The following is a 24,013-nucleotide window of genomic DNA, read 5'->3' as shown; positions in this document are numbered from 1 at the left end:
GGTGCTTTTTAAAACACTGTCGGTTAGCTTTAGGGAAGGGGGAGGGTGGAGGGATCAATTGGTTGATCCGTCAGTGAGTCAGTCAGTCGACAGCGGCCTCTGGTGGATTTATGAGAGAACAGCAGGCACGAATGACACTCGCAAGAGAAATTTGAGATCTGAAAAAGTATACACAGCGGCCTCTGGCAGATTCGCGAAAACCAAAACAGCAAAAAAATGTAGCTCCTGGGATGTATTTTGTTCTCTCCGGTAATGTGTATATAGAGGTATGTATTCAGAATAAGCCTGGGCTGAAACTGAAACATGCCAAGTCTATTTCAGCATGCCCACGAGAGCACTAATAGGCTCAGATATGCTATTTAATTGACATCGTTTAGGATGTAAAAATGATAAATTTGTCTGTTTGAAACTTTCTAAAAACTTTGTTCCTCTCCTGTTGTTCCAGGTCTATGGTAGTGTCTATTGTATGAACTGACTGAACTCAAGATGCCTTTAGGTTTTGGGCAGAGCACCAGTTACCAACGATCAGTGACCGCTTATCCAAATGTGACCTGTCAAATTAAGGTTACAAAAGTATAAACCTCTCGTTGGGCAAATAAACAATCTGCCAATTCATACAGCTTTCTGACCTCTCCTTAAATTCAAGAGAGAGAGATTCTTTGAAATCTGCTGTTGAAAATGTGACTAATCATTTGCTACACTTGCTTATCTGTCAACCAAAACACAAGCTGTAAATCATTTTAGACACACACACACAGACAACCTTTTATTCAACAATACGCTTTGTGTTGCCATCAAAACAAAAGTTGTGTATTCACTGTTATTCAAGGTTGTCTGAACGACCTATACAGGTTTCCACAGAAATTGAACTGTCTAACACCCGCGTTGCATAACTAGAATACAAATGTGTAGAAGACAACTTGTCTAAGTGTGCCTAACTCTTGCATCAAAGACAACTCCTTAACTTTTCATCATTTTTCAGTACGCTTTTAAGATTTTTTTTTTGTCCAAACCTGAACTTATCTTGACAAACTATATTTTATATATCACTTTCAACTCAAAAAGTGAGGGGACCGTAAAGGGGTTAAGAGAGTTTAACCAAAAACACACACAAATCAAAGACCTTGAAGCTGTTTCCCAACTTCGCAATGCTATCAAAGTACAGTCTACTAGACCTCAGGTGGAGGTGTCCATGGACTCCGTTCAAGGACACACACACACACGCATACGCACACACACCTATTGGGAGTTTTTTTTACTTAAAGGCATCTGGCACGTTTTCAGCAAGTAGCGTGGTGGGCAGTCTTCAATTATGGAATTACAGTACGTCAGAGGCTGTGGCTTGCGGCATGTGGTGAATCATATAAAAACAGTACTGAGGGAATTTGTCTGTATCCTCAAAGAATACAGTCAAGCTGTAGTTCCACCTGATTGTGTCTCACTAGCAGTCATGATCTTAACCATTTCTTTCATTTGGGCCATAGTGGTTGGTCTCTGCTGTTGTCTTTGGCTTATTACAGGAATACGCAGAAGGTAAAAACTCACAGATTTGTGACTAAAAGTTTTGTAAAGTTTGTGGATATCAACGAGGCTATTGAAGATATAGAATTAGTTAATTTAATGTAGAGTAGATGCCTACAGGAGAGAACTTCGTTCTTAAACTACATTTACGAACTGGTTTGTAATTATTTAATGTTGTTTGTGTTTCAGACATCCTGCAGAGCCTCCATTAGAGAATGGCTGGATCCCCTTCCTTGGCTGTGCTCTTCAGTTCGGGGCAAACCCTTTAGAGTTTCTTCGCAGCAGACAGAAGAAACATGGCCACATTTTTACATGCAAGATCGCTGGGCAGTACGTCCATTTCCTTTGTGATCCATTCTCTTACCACGCCGTCATCCGCCAAGGAAGGAACCTGGACTGGAAGAAATTTCACTTTGATGCCTCTGCAAAGGTAAAGAAATGACATTTGAATTACAGCAGAAATACAGCAATATAACTTTTATATTAGCATGAGATGACGTGTGTGTGTGTGTGTTCTTGTAGGCATTTGGTCATGAGAGCATGGATCCCAGTCAAGGTTACACCACTGAGAATTTGCATCAGACTTTCCTGAAGACCCTGCAAGGGGATGCCTTGTCTTCTCTAATCGAGACCATGATGGAAAACCTCCAGGGCACCATGCTGCAATCTGGAATGCTGAAGGCCACAACCTCTGAGTGGCAGAGTGATGGTATTTACGCCTTCTGCTACAAGGTCATGTTTGAAGCAGGCTACCTGACCCTCTTCGGAAAGGAACTGGATGGGGACCAGAGCATTGCACGTCAGCAGGCCCAAAAGGCTCTGGTGCTTAATGCTCTGGATAACTTTAAAGAGTTCGATAAGATCTTTCCAGCTCTGATCGCTGGGCTCCCCATTCATGTTTTTAAGAGTGCCTACAGCGCTCGTGAGAAACTTGCCAAGACTATGCTCCATGAAAACCTCAGCAGGCGTGCCAATGTGTCTGATCTCATCTCCTTGCGTATGCTTTTGAACGACACACTATCTACCTTCAACGAGCTGAGCAAAGCCCGGACCCACGTCGCCATACTTTGGGCTTCACAAGCCAACACTCTACCTGCAACCTTCTGGACTCTGTTCTATATGATTAGGTAAGACTCATACTTAAACTGCACAGTAGTCACTCCTAAGGGTTATCAAACAGCACAGATAAATATGTTAATTGTAATGGCAAAGATAAGAATGACCTTGAAGAGTTCCTTGAAAATACTACAGACACATTAGAATGATGTTTTTCTCAAAGAATACTTCTGACATGTACTTATTATGGCAAATGTTCTGCTTGATTGTAGGTGCCCTGCGGCCATGAAGGCTGCTAGCGAGGAGGTGAGGCGAACCTTTGAAAGTTCTAATCAGAAAGTTGATCCTACAAATTCTCGGCTTGTACTGACAAGGGAGCAATTGGACAACATGCCAGTTTTAGGTAGGAAACACTTTAAATGCCTATGAATTCGACATTCTCAATGTAGCGAGAGGCCACGTGAGCTAAAGCTTCCCTTCAATTTCAGACAGCATCATTAAAGAGGCGATGAGACTGTCCAGTGCATCCCTTAATGTGAGAATGGCCAAGAGCGATTTCCTCCTTCAACTAGACAACAAGGAGTCCTACCACATTCGGAAAGATGATATAATTGCGATGTACCCACCGATGATTCACTTTGATCCTGAAATTTATGATGATCCTCTGGTGAGTATTCTGTTCATCGTTTACTGTATATAGGTAGCAGCTTTCACCTAGAATTGTTTTATTTTATTTCACAAGAACAACTATCCTAATAAATGTTTATGCACTAACAGGAATACAAGTATGATAGATACATTGATGAGAAGGGACAGGAAAAGACCACCTTTTACCGTAATGGGCGCAAGCTTCGTTACTACTACATGCCCTTTGGCTCTGGGGTGACCAAGTGCCCGGGACGCTTCTTTGCCGTGCATGAAATCAAGCAGTTCTTGTCTTTGTTGCTGTCATACTTTGAGATGGAACTTTTGGACTCTGATGTGAAAGAACCGCCGTTGGACCAGTCTCGGGCTGGACTGGGTGTTCTGCAGCCCACATATGATGTTGACTTTCGTTACAGACTCAAATCTCTCTAAGTTTCTTGCTTGTATTTATTGACTGTTGGCTTGAACTGTAAATAATGTACATTTTCTGTAATTTGTTGGTAGATAAATGTAAATAGCCATTGTTGTGTTTTTGCATTTCAAAGTGAATTTAGTAGAAATGCCTGGAAGTTTGAATGTCACTTTAAGTTTTCAGTATCATTTACTGCACCTTTACTATGTGTATTCACAGTATTTCTTACAGTTCTTAAATTATAATGTAGTTTTCATTCTTTTGTATTGTAAATTGTTTAGGAAATGTAATAAGCTACACTCACCTGTCACTGTCTGTTAAACATTTTGTAAAATGATGTGCTTTTGTAATTGTACTGCACTTTATTTTCAAAGTACAGAGTAAATTTTTTAAACCAAATATCAGAGTTTGTCTTATTTACTGGCTCTAAGGTGTGTAATTGATCTAACATGGAATTACAAACAGAAAATTACTAAATTCTTTACAAAAACTTCAAAATGATGGTTCGCTCACAGCATCTGTAAATGCTACAGAAGAAAGTTACATTTGATTTTCAAGATGGAAAGTTCTAATAGTAAAAATGCAAGTTCTGTTAGTAATGCCCAAACGTCTTGAAAGGAATATTATCAACAAAGAAAATGAGACCAAAACTCGATGAGTACAAAAACAAGTCAACATCACTAAGAGCTTCCTAAACCAACACAAATTTGTCTGCTGGTACAAGATAGCTGATTTTATTATCATTTTATTATCATTTCAGTCAGGTAGACCAGGTGAAACTTGTAGTTAGTTTGAGCAGTGCAAGAGACCAGCAAAACAAGACCAGCAAAATGGCCTAATATAAAAAACAGAAAATGGAAAATTAGTTTGAATAGTAACTGCAATGATTACTGTTGGTCTCTTGAACAGGTAATTACTCAAAATACACTAGAAACAATTATAACGGGGGTGGCACAGTGGCTCAATGGTTAGCACTGTCACCTCACAGTAAGAAGGACGCTGGTTGGAGTCCCAGTTGGGCCAGTTGGCATTTCTGAGTGGAGTTTGCATGTTCTCCCCGTGTTGACGTGGGTTTCCTCTGGATGCTCCGGTTTCCCCCACTGTTCAAACACATGCGCACATATAGATAAATTGGATAAGCAAAATTGTCCGAAGTGTATAAGTGAGTGTGTGAATGTGAGAGTGTATGGCTGTTTCCCAGTACTGGGTTGTGGATGGAAGGGCATCCGCTGTGTAAAACATATGCCGAAATAGTTGGTGGTTCCTTCCGCTGTGGTGACCTTGGATAAATAAGGGACTAAGCCGCAAGAAAATGAATGAAGGAACAGTTTTACTGTACTGGTGATTTTAATGATTAACAGTCAGTGGTTTGTGATGCATTTAATGGTGCAAACCATTAAAACATCTCTCATGGTATCTATTTTTTATCAATAGGGAACCCTGTTTACCTTTTGCTATTCATCAGTTTGCACTATCCAAGGATGCCGATAATAAAAAGTATTCCTTACATAGACCTAAATCTAGATGATAATCACAAATAGTGCATAGATGTATGCCAAATTGATTGTGTCAAGGGCACCCGCTCTTTTGTTGATAAGCATGGGCACATTGTATGGCAGTATTAAAATGACTCTTAGTAAACCCAGACTGACGATACATTAGCTGTCTTTAAAGTTCAACGTGAGAGTGTTCTTCTGTGCACTGCTGTGCACTTTGACCTTGACCTGATTGTGTATCTAATCTGCCAACACGAACTACAAAAGGTCACTCTGCAAAAGGACAATAAGTTTAGATTAAACACCACATACAAAAACTTAAATCTTTAATTGATGACAATTGACATTCATATCAGTGAAGTCATTATGTGTCATAATACAGGCTGGGGTCATGTAGCAGATGTGTTAAAGCTGAATGTTAAATTGTATTTCTCTTGATTAGAGTGATTAAAATGTGTTTTTCTTCCAGCGAACCTGGTGACTGTCAGCAGGCAGATGCTGTTTGTCAGTGCAAATAATAGATGTGAATTAGTTGTTTGCTTGTGAGCCGCATAACCTTATCTTTTATAGGGCTGTGGATGATGTTTGTGCAAGACAATAAATGGAAATGCCTGTCACCATATTTTAAGTTATGATCAGCCATGCAAAATATTCCATGTCAACTTTCTATAGGAATTTAGACGGAGCATTAATTAGTAGAATAAAAAAAGCAAAGGCTTTAATTGAAAAGTGAAGCAGTTCACCATTTTACACATCTTAACTGCCTCATAAAGATTATCTCAAGGCCACTGTAATTTAGGGTAATGCTTCAGATATAGAGTTTAGATAAATGGAAATGGAATATGGAGAAGCAAAGTTTCTGCCATATAGCTAAAGGCTGGCAATTTTTGCAGATTGTTTAATGAGTGTACTTTGCTTACTTTTTCAATACCTGAACAAAACATAAATAATTTAAAATGCAAATGAGACTGAAGCAGTAAGAATGCAGCTGAAAAGGGGATTTAAATGTTTGAGGAGAAAAATCAGCTTCATCTGCCACAGCCTATATTGTCCTTTTGTTTTCGCTTACCATTGTCATGTAGTGAAACAATAAAAAACCACTTTAAAATAGAATGCCTGAAGACTATGTTTTAATTGTGGTTTTAAAATGAGAAAGAATATTCATCGATTTGCCAGTGTTCAATAGTGTTGCCAGTGGATTTAAAGGTCAACAGCTGATGGTTTGTAATATTTTAAATGGTATTAGTAGTGGAAACCATTAGACAAATATATTTTTAACAGATCTGTTGTACTGAATATTTCATTTAATAGATCCTGTTATTACAGTATTGTACAGTATTACAAAAATTATTAAAACAAAAATTAGCAAACCTTTCAACTTGTTATTATCCAAAAGCTGATTTCTAAAGTCCTTGAGAGAGCTTGAACAGACTGTAAGTTAAGAAACCACAAAATGTAAAAATCCTGGTTGCCTTAAATTTTAAGCTGAATCAAATTAACCATATGAGCCCATTGAACTTATATTACATTAAACTGATTTAAAACAGCTTGCATAACTTATAAAATTAGGTTAGAACATGATTAACTTAGTTTAATAAGTTACAATGAGCTAAAACATATGTTATTATGACTAATTGATTATACAGTTCTTACAGTGCATTTGTGGCCAACCAACATAGGATTTCCCGTTCCTGATGCCAACACTGAGAAATCAATTTGGCTGATGTGAGGCCAATATAATGCATGTACAGTAAATGAGACATGAAAAAAATTGGTAAAACTACTAATCTTCAAATACAGTCTAGACTTTTGTGTGCAAGACTTTTGTGTGCAAGGCCAACGTCACCTGCATTCTGACACTCGCTGCGCTGCACTTTTCATTTACAGACATGCTTTATGCTATTTATTATCAGTTAGATTTTAATTCAATTACATTGATTTCACAAGCATTGTTTTGGATGAGAACATGTCTTTGTTTGGGGATTAGCATTCATAATTAATACACTGACATATAAAGTATTTTTACAACACTTTAAAGACGTTTAGGATCTAAAATTTTAAGTAGTTTCAAGGTGGGCAACAGTAACAGTTTTTTTTGGATGTTGCTTTTGTACCAAATCATAATTACAATCACCTGTTGACATCACCTGTTTCAAATCACATCATTATTTAATTATTTAACCAGTTTACCTGATTGCTAGCCCTAAACTGCTCCTGTCCCAACTTTTTTGGAATGTGTTGCTGGTCTGAACGACAGGAAATTATGTATATTTACAAATGAAATTAAGTTGATATGAAATGTTTTGTATTCATATTCTCTGCAAGTCAAAGTAAATTTATAAATCACTTCTTTCTTTTTTATTGGCGTTTTCCATGCTGTCCCAACTTTTTCTGGTGTGGGGTTATAGTTCATTATTTAAGTTATGCAAACTAGAAAAAATTTAAGTTGCACTAACTAAAAACAATAAGTTGTGACAACTAGAAAAATTATCTTGCACTAACTAGAGAAAAATAGTTTTAAGAAATAACAATATTTAGCTATATTTAAATTGGGGCTGCTAAAAGTTGAGGCAACTAAATGAATGAAGTTATAAAAACTAAAAAATATTATTATAACAACTAGAAGAAAGTAAAAAAAAACGAGATATTTGTTAGTGAAAATGAGTCAACAAATTTTATTAACACATTAGATAATGTTAGTCAACAGCAACAAACAATATAATAGCAGTGTTGAGGAGGTTACTTTGGAAATGTAATAGATTACAGATTACAAATTACCCTATTTAAAATGTAATAAGTAGTGTACCTTTTCAATTACTTTATAAAAGTAAAGTAACTGATTACATCTGATTACTTTTTGATTACTTTTAAGTTTCTAATGGATATTAGTAAAGTCATTTTCAAGCATTTAAACCAAGGTGTGACCTTACAGTAGCACTTGGTTTACTGTTAGTATTTCAAAATCTTTCATCACTTGAATTAAGATTATATTAAGATTATATTAACTTTTAAAGTACAGCCACTACAAAACCAGACCTTATAACATTTTTTTCTTTTACTGTTGTTACAAAATCAAAATTTTTGTTAGTTGTGCAGGGGGATTTTTGTGACATTTGCAATAAAAAATACATTTTAGCTATTTTTGTAATTTTTATTTTTTAATCAAAGCAACTTAAACCCAAGTAAATCCTATCTTAGTGATCAATAAAACTGTCAATGAAACATATGAGGCATAACTGTTCAGTTTAGTTATTTACTGTAAATAGTATGCTGTACCAAACAGAAGCAAAACAGGTGTTACACATTTAAAATACTATAGTACTTTATAGTAAAGGGAAATATTTAGGAATGAGCATTATATTGTATATATACACAACTCTTCATTGATAAATGACACTACATAATTTTTCCATCAAGCTAATTTCTTGTGTCAGCACAATTGGTTGGCGACGTCACCGACCAGAGAGAGAGATGGCAGTAACGCACCAAAAAGTTTGTTGTCTACCACCGAAAAACAGAAAGAAGAAGAAATCATTATTCTCGCAATCATATGGATTTACTTTCATCGGCTAGACACCGGCCTCACAGCTCCGCTTGTGTGGACGCTACTGCGCTACTTCACTAATAAAATAGCTTACTGAAAAGCTTTTTGGTTTCTAAAGTAACGACGCTACCGCTATGATACTGAGTAATGTAGTTAAGCTAGTAGCGTTACTACTTGTAGCGACGCTACTGTTAATGTGATAACATCGCTTTGGCCAGAGGAGTGCCCTGATTTTCACTAATCAATAACTTTGTGAGTCATAATATATGATTCGAAATGAAAGGGTCTGTTTTTATTTCTGTACACTCGATAACGACAAAAACCATTTGCTTTTATAAAATAAAGAAAGGCTAGGTTACATACCTGCAGATGCTTCCTCGCGTTCGACATTGAAGCCTTTGGTGTCAAAAGTATTTTAACAGCTGGCAAACAAGTTTTGCACTGGACGGTTATATATATGTACCCTTCTCGGATTTCAGGGTGAAATAATTTATACATTTCCAGCGATGAAATGCATTTTTATCTCTCGCCATGGTGGCAGCTCTCAGACTGGTTGTAGTAGCCTAATGCTTTTAGCGGCAGAGAGGATTAATGTAAGTGGTATATACGTGGTGCGCTGCAATCAAACCGGATAACCAATCAAAAGTATCAGAATAGCACTCCATTAATAAATGGCCTTAGCAGAAGGCATCATGCTTATCAAAAACATACAAAGCAACAGATTAATATTGTTTAACATATTTAGATGTAACCCCATTTGTAATCTTTAACATTTTCATAAGTAACTGTAATTGTAACTAACTGTAACGAAATAACTGTTACTTTTATTTTGTAATTAAATTACGTAACGCTGTTACATGTAACTAGTTACTCCCCAAAACTGTATAATAGTAACAAATTATTACTATAATTATTACATTACTAGTAAGATTACACCAACAAAGATTTATTATTTATGAATAAATGCATTGTTCATTGTTAGGTCAAGTGATCTAATCCATTTTCAAAAACATTAGTGCATGTGTAAGTAAACATTAGCTTATTAAGCTGTAAAGAGATGCATTCGAATACATGTTAAAATTAACAAATATTGTGTAATGCTTAAGTCATTTATTTATAAACTAATCCAATAAATTATATATCCATTAAATAATTCATTAAATCATATACATGTTAATACATGTTTAATTAATATTAACAATGATTAATTATTGCTTAACAGATGTCTTGTTCATCGCATGTTAACTAGTAACTAAACTAATAAATTAGTTTACTAAATTAACTAAACTAAAGTAATTAACTAAAGTAAATTAACTAATTAACTAAAGTTAATGGACACAACATTGTAAAGTGATGCCAGCACATTATATATGTGGGTTTAAATCAAGAACACAGCATTTGTAGTTGTATTTATAAACTGCTCACTAGATGTAGAGTTAATACTCAACAGATGATGAGTTAACTATCTGGAAATGATTAATAAAGGATTCATAGTGTACTGCTATTGTAGTGGTTTTACGTTCTGTTAATTCATCTAAGGTCTGTTTCGATACATCTTATATAAAAACTTCAGTAGTTTATAGCAATGGTTTTCCACACCATTTTCTGATAAAATCTAGTAAAACTATTTTAAACACAAGTGTTGAAGTGTAATGGCAACCTACAAGGTAAAAAATGGCTGTTAATTATTAATTTTGGCTGCATGCACTGTGATCCTTATTTATTTATTTAAATTAGGCAGTTCATTCCGTGGTGGCAACCCATAATGAATAAAGGGACTAAGCCGAATGAAAATGAATAAATACAATATTACAAAATTATTATTATTAACACAAAATTATTATTTATTTATTTATTTATTTATTTCATCTAATTAACTAATTAATTAAATTTTATTTATTTATTTAATATGTCATCAATTTATTTATTTATTTAATATACAATCTATTTATTTATTTATTTATTTAATATGTCATCAATTTATTTATTTATTTAATATGCCATCTATTTATTAATTAATTAATTTATTTATTTATTATTTTTAAATTTGATGCTCAAAACCCTTTTATTATCTTTGACCTGGGTGTATATTACAGGTTGGTTTGGCATGAAATGCTTACTGATTTTAACTTGGAGTTTTCCAAATGTTTCTTACTATTATCATAGTCGAAGCAGTAGCTTTCCTTGTGATATAGGTTAAAACAGCAGCATTTATTTAAAATGGTAATCTTTTGTACAATTTTACATGTCTTTTAGTGCAATTTTTTTGCATCAGGGAACAAAAAAATACAAAAAATGAACACAAAACCCCAAACTTCTAAATCTTGGTGTTTATAATTACAAAAAGTGCTGTTTTCATCTGACCATGCATAGTTTTGATCATGAAAAATTCATTGTGTTCACATTTAGCTTGGTATTTCTTTATTATAAATCAATTTTATTACTAGTCTGTTGAGAGCCTCTGAGCAGTTTGCTAAGAATGATTGGATATCATTTTTACTGGTCTTTCAGACGTGATTTGGCCCTGTGGCTACAATTGTTCTCAAATGAACACCGTGTGCACAGCAACAAACCAGATAGTTAAACTTTCTTGTGTGAACATTTAATGAAGTGTATATTTAGCAAGTGTATATTCTGAGGGCCCAAGCCAAATCATTGCCCAATTTAAAGATTTCTGTGGATTGGACGCAGTGTTCTTGTATTTTGCGCATACATCATTAAGAGAGCATATACGGCATTAAGAGAGCACATTCGTCATCAAGAGAGAACAGACGTCATTAATGGAGCACACACATCATTTGTTTGTAAAACTTTTTAATGCAAGAAAAGTTTTGAGTGCTTGTGAGCGAACTCAGAGTAGAAATCAAACATGGTACATGTAGTTACCAGGTCATTTATTTTCTGTTTAATAGCACTGAAAATCATACGAAAGTGTAATACCTGATCTAACCAATCTTAAATACTGCATTTAAAAATTCACTTTTGAACGAGTTTCAATTCAATGGCTTTAATTTTAAAAACTGATTCTCCCTCACACACAAAAAGAAGCTGTCCTTGGAATAAAGAGTCACATGAATTGCTACATGCTTTCCAGTGACATTATAATTATCATTAAATGAAAAAATGCATTCCCAGTACTGGGTTGTGGCTAGAAGGGCAACTGCTGCATAAAACAAATATCGGAATAGTTGGCGGTTCATTCCATTGTGGCGACCCCTGATAAATAAGGGACTAAGCTGAAGGAAAATGAATGAATGAAAAAGTGAGGGGGTTTGATTTTAGCAGTAGTTTTGTTAGAAAAAAAGATATTCATACAATGAATGAACATTTAAACTTTTGGTAACACTTTATATTAACTGCACACTGTGAACCATTCATGAAGCAATAGCAAATAGTTAACTCATTTGTCAAGCATTGGCTCTACATCAATAGACATTAGCAAGCAGTTTATAAATGCAGCTACAAATGCTGTATTCTTGACTTAAAAACACATATATTTGCCTTAATGATTGTATTTTCATATTTTATAAATTATTACATTTTCCCTGCTGAATTAAGCATGATTTACAAACCAATTATTAAAGGGTAATTCACAAAACTGTAGGAATTTGTTAATAAAGCATTTTTTAATAGAGTAACTATTACTAATAAATACAACTGAAAACAAATATGTATAAATGTTGATCTGAATAGTTTGTTTATCATATTCAAATGTAAACAAATTGGCTATATGCACAGCTTGTGTTTTTTAGCCAATGATGAACTTCTAGGGAAAACTTAATGTGACTGTTTTCAATTTCACAAGGTTCCTTTTACAGCATCGATGTTGTAATGTAATTCAAATATAATCCGTTAAACAGACTTAAGCATCCATTTGGTTGTTAAAGTGTTAAAAGAGACGAAGTTCTGTTTAAATGCAGGCGCCGTCATTAGCAGCAGGCTAGCGCAGAAACTTAATTTCCATATTTTAAACACAGCATGGCATGGAAAATATAATGTACTGCAGTGCTTCTTGTTTGGTCTGATAACCACTTTATATCGTATGGATCGTGAAGATCGCTGTTTTTTTTTTAAAAGAAATCCAATCTTAAACGTGGCGATTTTGTATGACTGTTAAGCGGAAACCCTGGGGCTGGTTGACTGAAATTAAAAGTCTGTGTGCAAATACGCCATTAGCCACTAAATCAAAAAGTTAGGAATTGCTGTGATATCCATCTGTAATGATTAACAAAACAGGATAATACACGCACATATATATGTCAATAATACAGCATTTGTAGCTGTATTTATAAACTGACTAATGTAAATTAATGAAGAGTTACTGCTTAACAAATAATACATTTATTTTATTATTTTATTTTACATGGTTTTGATACTGTGGCTGGGGCACTTCTGTCTTACATTAATATGGCATTACTGCTCAAAGCTTAGTGGTACTGTACTGTATTTCTCAGCATTTAATTTTCTGTACCCCTAAAGGCCTGGGTTTAAACTGTCTTTTAGCAGAAATTGCAGAATTGATTGTAATGACTGTTATGAGGAAATATCATCTTACCACACTTGTCTAAATATGTACCTGTAATAAGGGTTTTCCCGGGTTACATAACTAAGCTTGATGAGGCCAAGATGTAAATTTGATTTTAAATATGAAAAATACTGATAAAAACTGTTAGAAGAACATCTCTCTTTTCTTGGCCATGCAATTTATTGCACTTCAACCTATGCTAAACGCTACGTCTCTAGATCTTGCACAATTCTCATTAGAACTCATGGTCTGACATCATATCTCACCAGCACTGATGACATCCACATTGTTCTTGGACGTCATCGCGATGTTGTCAATCCCGTTTTTTTCCAGACAAACATGATCAAGGTGTTGTCATTCTTGTATTATTTGCATGATTGTTACTGCTTCATTAGGAGTTTTTCTAATATCATTGTTCCTCATCTTATCTATGATGCAAACTCCAAGTATTTTTCGAAGTGCTGCCAGTTCGAATACAAGTATCTCTCAAGCACTATTAAGTGTCGCTTTGCAATCATACAAGGCAATCAGGAGTATGATAGACCTGCACAGCCTCATTTTGGTCTCATTTTTGATGTTTTTGTTTTTCTAGATTCTAATAATTCAGATCACTCCTCAGTTTTAAGACCATGACTGTCCTTGTTCTGATGTTTGAATAGCACTCACAGTTTGGAGTCATTATAAGATACTTAAATCTACACATTGCAGTTCTTCCATGTCAAGAAGGGTCCTTCCTTTATTCTTTATTTGTGCTTGGCAGTGTTCATTTCATTTTGGAGACATTTATCTCTTGGTCATAATTTGAGCTGGCATTTTCAACTCAGAGCAGAAATGGCTTGCAATTCATTTCATTCTTAATGGTTTTGATAATTTTGTATGGTGATTAGTCATATGTATGGAAATCACTGAGTCTCCTAGCTAGCACCAATGATAATGACTGAAGATATTAAATGTTTTGTCTAAAGAGACTAGTCTCATATACCCCACATTTTTCAGGTGGAATTACAATAATTTAAACAACTTGAATCTGATCAGATGAGCTAATCGATTGCTGGTCAATCGGTGCTTTTGAAAACACTATTGGTTGGGTTTAGGTAAGGGGAAGGGTGGAGGGATAACGGTTGGTTGATCAGTCAGTTAGTCGACAGCAGCCTCTGGTGGATTTACGTGGGAACACCAGGTGCGAATGGCCCTTGCAAGAGAAATCTGAGATCTCAAAAATGTACACAGCGGCCTCTGGTGGATTCTTGAAAAACAAAACTGCAAAAACAAGCACAAAAACAAAAAACAAAACAACAAACAAAAAAAACGTAGCTCCTGGGACTCAGTGTGTGTTTGTGTGTGTGATGATTGATCATCACACTTAGCCTACTTCATTCAGACTTTGGCTGAATGCATATTGTGATAATGACACATGGTGTAGGCCTCACACTAGATGTGAAATAAACAACCATTTCCATCTGATTGATGCAACATATTTTATCATGTGCACTCTCTCTCTGCTAGTAAAAGTATCATATGATGACCATATGAAGGTTTGAAGCAGTGATTTTGGTTGACAGTTTCGTAGCATTATCTCCTTGGACAGGCTTCAAAAAACTTGGACAGTGTTAAATTGCCCTCTTGTATAATACCTTCAGTCTTGTATAATCCATCAGTTTTGACGCTAATGGATCTGTCAAACCTATACTGAACTCTCAATACATTCTGGTCAGATACCCAAATTATTTCTCTTACTGTATAGCCACATTTGACTGTTTGATCTGCCATTTACTCCTTACAAATAGTTTAGGTCAAATCAGTTGACTCCTCTTTCTTCAGAACCAGTTCACTTCAGTCTGAATAACTGTCAAACTTTTAGAGGAATAACCTTTAAACTCAAATTTCACCAGATCTCTTTTAGGTCTGGTTTTACCGAGCAGGAGAGAATTTGGGCTAATGCAGTCCACACAGTCTTCTTGGCACCTTTCATTAGCAAGGTTAGCTGCTATGGAAATGTTTGGAACTACCTCTATACACAATTCCATCTCCTCACAGGTTATGCAAAGCCTATTTCACAATACAAACGGCTGCTTCTGCAGGTTCATTGCTATGGGATGAGTCTGCTGGATGTATTTTCCAGCTCCCCTCTGTTGCAAATTTGGAAACCTTATCCTCATGTTCTGACTTCTGTAACTTGTCCAAGAACTAGTAGAGCTTCTGCAGGGCAGGTCTGGCTTCTACAAAACCCTTCCAGGATCAGGTCACAGCTTTCTCTGATGAACAAAAGACAATCACCATTACCTTAAGCTTTACTTTCTTCCTCACATCATACTTCACTTAATAAAGTCTAAACAATTTCACTAAATTTAAATGTTCTGGCTGATGCCGTTTGCTCTGTTGGAAGGCCACCCTTTATCTGTGACATGTTCTTGCTCTACAGCAGGGGTGCCCAAACTCGGTCCTGGAGGACTGATGTCCTGTTTAGCTCATGGAGTTTAGCTCCAACGTGGTTCAACACACCTGCCAGGAAGTTTCTATTATGCTAGTTAGAGCTTGATTAGCTTGTTCGGGTGTATCTAATTGGGGTTAATTGCGCTAAATTCTGCAGGTCACCGGCCCTCCGGTACCATGTTTGGGCATCCTTGCTCTATAGTTTTTCTGCATACTGAGGGCAATGTCCTTTTTCCTCATTGAAGATTGTTGACAGTGATGTCTTGGAAAGTTAGTAGACAAAAGGCATCTTTTAATGTGTCTTCCCGTTCTCCAAAAGTAATTATAGCAAAGCTAAATGGTGCTACAAAGTTTCTAGTATCAGGTTTCACACTTGAGTCACTTTTGCTGTGGACAACTCTGAGCTTTTTCCTCTACACCTTTTGTCATTGCTTTGGTGTTGTTTTAATTCCTTTTTTGTCTGAAGCCTCAGGTCAGTGCTGCAGAAAATGATTTCCTTGGTGGCTTGTGTATGTCATCTAGTATATGCTAGTTCTCTGGCTGATTTTTTTGGCCACTATTCTACAGGTTGCCTCAAAATCTTTAGTCCAATCTAGTAGCTATTATTATTATTATTATTATTATTATTATTATTATTACTATTATTATTATTGTTATTATTATTGTTATTATTATTAATTTTATGATTATTATTATTATTATTATTATTATTATTATTTATCTGTTTTTGCAATCTCTAAATATACTGTATGCCCAAAATGTTTTATTGTTTTGTATATTTTAATTGTTTTAGATAAAATCCTCATACTGTATGCTTATATCCTGTCATTGATCCATTAACTATTGTCTTTCTTGAGACACACACTGATTGAGATGCACCTAAAGTCTGTACTCCCTGATGCACCATTAAATTGCACCCCCCTGGAAAGACAACCTAACATGTTTCTGCTCAGCCAGCACACAACACTGCCCTCTTCAGGAATTAAATGAATATTCACAGTTTGTTTTTATGAAACTGTGTGTGTGTGTGCGTGTGCGTGTGCGTGTGCGTGTGTGCGTGTGCGTGTGCGTGTGGGTGTGCGTGTGCGTGTGCGTGTGCGTGTGTGTGTGTGTGCGTGTGCGTGTGTGTGTGTGTGTGTGTGTGTGACAACCTTGAGGATTGACACAGACACCAAGAAAAAGACAAAAATTTCATCTTCAGCCTTTATGTAAATTACATTAAGTAAGATGATATACTACCTTATTTTTAAGGTCTTGCTATGTCAAAGATAATGTAGGCTGCATCTAGCTGTTTGTTCTTGCAGAATAAAGCCTGAGAGGCTTAACAGGAGCTCAATGCACGCATAAACAACTGGCAAAGCTGAGAGTAAAATATCTTGGAAAAATCAGAGTCAAGTATACCTGAGAGCCATGTAATAAAAGCCTGTTATCCCACCAGCAAGGGATTTTAATAGCGCAAGGCCTTGCAGAACAATAGAGCATACTCAATAAGTGTATTATTAGCTAATTCTGGCTGATCATTTTAAGTGGTGCATGTAAATTTTGAACGTGTAAATTGTTGTCTTATTCAAAGACTCTTGTATAAATAGAGGGCAAAGAAGTTCTTTCTGAATAATTTGTTTGGTTTTCCCTAAATTCTGCATTTCTAACCATCTGCTGACTCCTTTTTAACGTTCAAGCCAAGCACTGTCTGACCCTCATATTTGCACATGCTTTATGTTATCAACCTTCTTTTCACTTTAAAAAAAATGCTGTATCATCGAGAGATCAAAGGGCATTGTTGACTGTGATGAATTTGTGATGTATTAGTTATGATATAAACTTGTGCGTGAACATTTAGTGAATGTTGAGTGAAAGCCAAATCATTGCTCAATTAAAATATTGAATTGAATTGAATTGGACGCAATGTTCTTGTATTTTGAGCGCATACGTCATTAAGAGAGCGTAGATGCAGATTCTTTTGTGAATCTTTTGTCTTATACACGAATGTTTTCAGCGGTTGCAGGCAAGCAAAATACAAACATGGTAGGTTTATGGACATTTTTTTTGAGGGGGGTGGGGAAGGGGGGTGTTGTAGTAACTTGTTAAGGCAGTAGCTTAAGATACTATCTTAAAAATGATGGCTTGATACAGAGATAGATACAGAGATAAATTTTCTTTACCAGTACTGGGTTGCAGCTGCGTAAAACATAAGCTGGAATAGTTGGTGGTTCATTCCACTGTGGCAACCCCTGATAAATAATTCAAGTAAAATGAATCTAAATTTCCATGATCATGTTTCTGTGAAGCAGAATTATTCATTGATTGTAAATGGTTAAATTTGACTGCAGGTGTTTCAGTGCAATTACAGTATGTTTTGCATTAAAGTATTGTTTATGATAGTGTATCAGTTTAACAATTTTGGTGCTGTGCTGTTTTTTTAGCAGTTCATATCTTCTCATGCACTTCATCTCTGTAAAATCTAACAAAGTAAATACTGTAGGTTACATGTACAATTACTTGCTCAGTAAGATGAATCTCCTAATCAGATTTAATAATACTGTGAGTGATTTTTTTAGAGTCTTGCACCATAGAGTTGCAAAAAAAGAGGGCAGATTTGTACCTTCCCTCATTACTGAGTTACAGATTTATACGTGTTTTTCAAAATTTTGAAGCTGCTGAATTCTGCTGCGAAGAAAACGTTTTCATTATTGATGCAATTTCATGCCACCTTGTAGCCACTTGGCAACTCTCCTCTGCTCCTGTTTGTGGTTAAACTGCAACTATGACATTATTGGCTGTGTTGAATTGTGATAAGTTGTCTGTTACATAAACCTGCTTGAAGATTTGTGAAATACAGGCCAAATCATTGCTCAATTTAAATATTTCTGTGGACTAGACATGTTGTTGTATTGTGAGTGCATACAGTACGTCATAAGCACATATACGTCATTCTTTTGTGAATCTTTTATTGAATACAAGAACGTTTTGAGCGGTTGCAGGCAAACACAGAGCAGATGCACAATACAAAATGGTTGATTTATGTTCATGCTGTTTTATTTTCTTCATAGTACTAAAAATCATAAGTAAAAAGCATTTAGTATGCTTTAATTGAAAAAAAAAATTGTACACTCGTTGCCATAAAATTAATAATCAAAAAATGTAGAAAAGCGTGCACGTCACTTTAACTGGGTGCTCAGCCAAACCGCAAAAAGTGCAAAAAATATATTCAAAAAGGCAGCAACACCAAAGCTCCAAAAAATGCAAGTCTAACGAAGAGCCGTGTGCTCGAAACGTTACATGCTTTGTGTCAGCCTTTTTTAATTTAATAAATTTGCATTTTTGAAGCTTTGGTGTTGCTGCCTTTTTGAATATATATTTTGCACTTAAAATTAATAAGTAAATAAATTATGTGTATAATTATTAAAAATTAAGTGAAGTCAACTTAACCATTCCAAATTACAACGACTTTACTCACTTTTTAAAAAGTAGAGTATCCAATCGCTTTTCACTGTGTAGTAACTTAAGATACCACCTTAATAATTATGGCCTTAGCTAGTTTTTACAGTTAGCACTTTTTTTTATGTCATCGGAGTAAATTTGCATGAAATTAGAGAGAAATGTAATTTTTCATGATCATGAAGCAAAAGAATGATATGAGTGTGAATGTTCAGATTTGACTGCGGGTGTTACAGTGCAGTTCAATTTGTTCTGCATTAAGTTATTGTTCCATCTGAACGGATCATGCATTATGACATTCAGATCTGCTGGGTAAATCTCTGTTTATACTGGTTAGATCTGTGTTCAGAGCATCAGACCATCAATTGTGTTGCTGTGCTGTTTCTTTAGTTTACATCTTCTCATGTACTTCATTCTCATTTGCGTCTCTGCAGTCTGTAAAAACTGTGGAATTTCTGCCGAAGTCAATGTTGCACACTGCATGTCCAATTAATTGTGCAATAAAACAAATCTCCTAATCAGATTTAATAATAGTTTAGCTGAATTTTCTACACATTTGCAAGAAAAAATGGCACATTTGTAGCTTTCCATTGCAAATTACAATGGTGATAAATTACTTTACTTTTAAAGATTTTATAGTGCATTGAAACAACAGCCATCTTATCTGAACATTCACATACTTTTGCTTCACAGAATCTTGATCATGAAAAATGGAATTTCTCTCTAATTTAGAAGCAAAGGCCATAATTATTAAGGTAGTATGCAGTTTAGTATGTTCTGTATTAAATTATTCTTGCATATTAACTGATCATGCTTTTTGACACTCAGATCTGCTAAGGAAACCTCTGTTTATACCAGTTAGATCTGTGTTCAGAGCATCAGACCAATTTTGTTGCTGTGCTGTTTTAGTTATTTTTCGCAGTTATTATTTCCTTATGAACTTCATCCTCTTAACCATTCACATCTCTGCAGTCTGTAAAGACCGTGGAATTTCTGCTGGAGTAAATATTACACATTACATGTCAAATTAATCGTTTAATAAAACAAATCTCCTAATCTGATTTATTAATACTGTAGGTGACGTCCCTAGAGAAAGAGAGTTTAGTTTGCTAATATTTGCACCAGAGAGTTGCAAGAAAAACGGCCAGATTTATATTTCTCTTGTCACTAAATTACAGATTTTAATGGGTTTTGCACATTTTGAAGCTGCTGAATTCTGCTGTGAAGAAAATATTTTCATTATTGAGGTCATTTTGTGCGCCTTGTAGCCATTTGACAGTTCTCTGCTCCTGTTTGTGGTTAAACTGTAACTATGGCATTGTTGTCTGTGTTAAACTGTGACATGCTGTCTGTTAGATAAATTTGTGTGTGAGATTATGTGAACATTTGGTGAACACCGAAAGCACAAGCCAAATTATTGCTCAATTTTGTGGACTGTACTCAGTGTTCTTGTATTTAGAGTGTGTATGTCATTAAGAGAGCGCATACGTTATTAACAGAGCGCATTCATCATCCTTTAGTGAATATTTTTGAATGCAAGTGTTGTGGGCAAACCCAGATGCAGAATTAAATCATGGTACGTTTATGGTAATCTTTTATCTGTATTGCATTGAATTTCACACAAACGTGTAGTAATTTACAGATTTTACAGTTGCTATAAGCACTGTTCAGTTAAAAAAATCTGCCACATTTAGAACACTGTTCATACATTCTGCATTGCAACTATAAATCTTGGCCAAACAGTGATTCTTAGTGTAGCTCAAAAGCTCACACAGACCAACAAGACATTTAATGTGTCTTAAAATGTCCTTGTTTCAACATAAAACTGCCTACATTTAGACCAGAAAGGATACATTTCATTTATAACACATTGACGTAAATAAAATTAATCAGTAAAAACAGAGAGCGAGGTCTCTCTTTATGTTAGGTGGCCTTAACTACAATGTACTTGCATAAAAAATTAAAATAATACAATGTGCTTTTGTGTTCATATTTTATTGCAAACACTACTGGTGCTCTTACAGTGGTATACAGGTAGGGCTATTGACATATTTGGTGGTATGGGTAGGTTTAAGGGTGGGTTAAGATGTAAAGGATGGTCAACAAATGTAATTACAGGTGTAATTAAATGCAGGTATTTAATCAATCATAAGTACAATCGAAAAACATGTATTTACACAATAGGTACATTGTAACAAATGATTCCTTTCAGTGCAGGTACATGAATATTCAATGTCAAAATTTTGGTACATGTCCTAATAGACATTGAATTGTTTATCTATATGAAGTTCAGTTATCATCAAAGAGGTACTCATTTTTAAACAGTTCTCTCTGACGTTTTTTGATCCAACCGTGTAACCGTTCAGATTTAGTTTGCACCCTCAGATCAGCCTCAAAGACAGTCCCTGATTTACAACATGGTCAGTAATTGTGGCCCTTACTGCACTGTATCTCATCAGAAATCACTACCCTTAGTCTTCCTCTCCTTTGTCCTCCATGCACTCTAGCTCTCTTTATCACAGACAATATTTTTGCCCCACCAATGTGTCTTCTTTGATCCATATTTCTAAACAAAATCAGAACAAGCTTTCCTAATTTACTAAAAATGCTAAAGAGACTCAAGCAGGACGTCTGAATAGACTTCCATATTAAATTGCAAGTAGCACCTCTCCCTCATTCCCTAATCTCCCATTGTTTTATTTTTGATTCTTATTAATATTACCATTATCACCATTGATACTGCCCTCTATTTTTATACATGTTGTCATTTCTGTTGTACATTGCTATATTTGCTTATACGCTTCCACCCCTACACATAGTCACAATGACGCATACACATGCACACACAGACGTAGTTTGTTAGAATTTGTCCTGGAAACAGTGTCTTGCAGGTATAGGCGTATGACTGATAAGAGATTGAGAATTTTGGGGAAAAAAAGATTTTGAGAAATGCGAACACTGAATGGATTTTGTCTGAAAGCAAAGAAAAAATGATTCACAGTTTGTTTAGTGTATGTGCCACTGTGTGTGGAATCAGTTGTAAAATTGTGGCTGTACTGTACAGTATATTGAGCAATGCTTGCTAGATATTGAAAAAATAACTAGTACCTGTTAATAAAACAACAGACATTAAAAATCATAGCATTTGTGCAGATGATAATTATAATGTCAATGAAAGACTTGTGAAGGATGTGGGTTACTTTTAAGGACATGTGCAGCGTTCCATTGTTTTATGGCAGATAATTAGTTAAACAATTAAACAAATTAAACTGGATCTCTTTCAAGAGGGATAAAACACACACTGGAATTTTTTAGAAATGGCCAGATTAGTTAAATTACCATATTTATTGTAGAGTCAACCATTTACAAATACTTCAGATACTTCTTCCACACACCCCTACATCACACTATTAGCAAAATAGTCAATTTTCAGGCCCAAACATTTGTTTAATAAATACAAACACTACATTTTAAAATGCTAAATACTTGTTTTCTACATATATTAACTAAAACGCATATAATATATAACTAATAACTACATATAATAAAAGCAAACTTGAGCCATTCAGTCAAAACCTATACAATCCTATCCAAATCCTATCCAACACGTAAATACAGTCAAATGCAAACAATTAAACGCATTGCAAAAACTGCATTGCTAGTCATGTTTCAGCTATAGAATATACTGTACAATATTTCATTCATTTAAAATAGTCATAATAACTCTACTCATAATAGCTGAACTTTACATTTTAGTTTACAGTATGAATGAATGTGTAATCGTTTTAGCATGTGTACACATGTAGTGGATTCATCTGTACATAATGCAAAAGAAATAAACACTGAAAAAAATGATTCAAAGATGATTCCTTGGAATAACTAAGATTTTTTTGTTAAGTGGTTACAAACAATTTATTTGAGCTGAATTAAAACAAACAAATTAAGTTAAACATTACTAAATTTAATTGGTTGTTTAAATTCAACACATATAAATTGTTTGCAACAATTTTGCAGACATAATTTTTTTCAGTGTATCAGAATAGCTGCAGTAAAAGCTTTATTAGTGTTATATACAGTAACATGTAGCCCATTGCCCTTTGGCAACAAAAGGGAGACAAAAAAAAAAGGAAGAGAGATAAATTACAGCTCTACAGTAATAAGTATGACCTGCAGGACTTGGCCACATGTTCTCTTCGACCTTATATATATTTGCTCCTTGGATAGAAATGCAGTTGAGATGTCTCTGTAGCCTGTAGGTGGGGCATAATCATGTGGTGGATGATCATAGACTATCCCCCTTCAAGCAGGAAAAAATCCTTAGTGGGGAAGAGAGTGCAGAAGAAGAAAAGGGGAAATCGACCATTTTTCAATGATGACTAATTAAAATAAATTGTATCATCTGCTATTGCAAAAGTAAAGGTTTTTCACTACACAACCTGTGTCACGGTCACCAGCCATCATAACTCCCTAGATCGCTGGTTTGCACATAAGGACTACAAATCTGCTTGAAAATGGACTACATATTCAGTCATGCCACACACACACTCACACCTGCTCCAAGTCTCTACTGATTACACTCGCACCACCTGAGGATCGTTAAAGACTGATTACAAACACCATTTAAGCAGCACACACACTCATTCACATTGCCGAGTCTTGTTTTCTGTAAAGTGACATTACAACGCGTTTCTTCTAGTCTAGTTTTCCCGTGTTTTGACCTTAGCCTAGCTTATCTTATTGTCCTGTCTGCCGCCTGCCTTTTGACCTCTCGCCTGATACAGTTGACTACGATTCTGGACTGCCTTTATACATCTGTTTGCACCTGTGTTGACCATTGCTTGTGTAACAGGTTACAATATCAAATCAATCTGGACATCAGAAGCCTAGGATTCGACTACTGGAGGTGATGAGCATTTTCTGAAAAAATGACAGAAACTACTATA

The 24,013-nt window shown here is 35.2% G+C and overlaps 1 protein-coding gene across 1 annotated transcript; it reads left to right on the top strand.

Annotated features, from left to right (window-relative positions):
* The first annotated feature begins 1,383 nt into the window (after nucleotides 1-1,383).
* On the top strand, nucleotides 1,384-4,033 carry LOC130235868 (cytochrome P450 7A1). Its single transcript, XM_056466383.1, has 6 exons — nucleotides 1,384-1,533; nucleotides 1,711-1,951; nucleotides 2,044-2,648; nucleotides 2,850-2,980; nucleotides 3,066-3,244; nucleotides 3,355-4,033. Exons 1-6 carry the CDS (start codon nucleotides 1,451-1,453, stop codon nucleotides 3,652-3,654), a joined length of 1,539 nt encoding a protein of 512 aa, XP_056322358.1. The 5' UTR covers nucleotides 1,384-1,450; the 3' UTR covers nucleotides 3,655-4,033.
* Nucleotides 4,034-24,013: the final 19,980 nt, after the last annotated feature.

The sequence above is a fragment of the Danio aesculapii genome, chromosome 2 (assembly GCF_903798145.1).
Source record: "Danio aesculapii chromosome 2, fDanAes4.1, whole genome shotgun sequence".
NCBI lineage: Eukaryota > Metazoa > Chordata > Actinopteri > Cypriniformes > Danionidae > Danio > Danio aesculapii.
This window is presented reverse-complemented; position numbering and strand designations above follow the sequence as displayed.

What these genes read in the sequence shown, in the direction of transcription:
- LOC130235868 (XM_056466383.1), top strand. Translation starts at nt 1,451, where the DNA reads ATGATCTTAACCATTTCTTTCATTTGGGCCATAGTGGTTGGTCTCTGC. An exon ending in ATTACAGGAATACGCAGAAG is followed by an intron (nt 1,534 to 1,710) that starts GTAAAAACTCAC and finishes TTTGTGTTTCAG; the next exon opens with ACATCCTGCAGAGCCTCCAT. An exon ending in ACTTTGATGCCTCTGCAAAG is followed by an intron (nt 1,952 to 2,043) that starts GTAAAGAAATGA and finishes GTGTTCTTGTAG; the next exon opens with GCATTTGGTCATGAGAGCAT.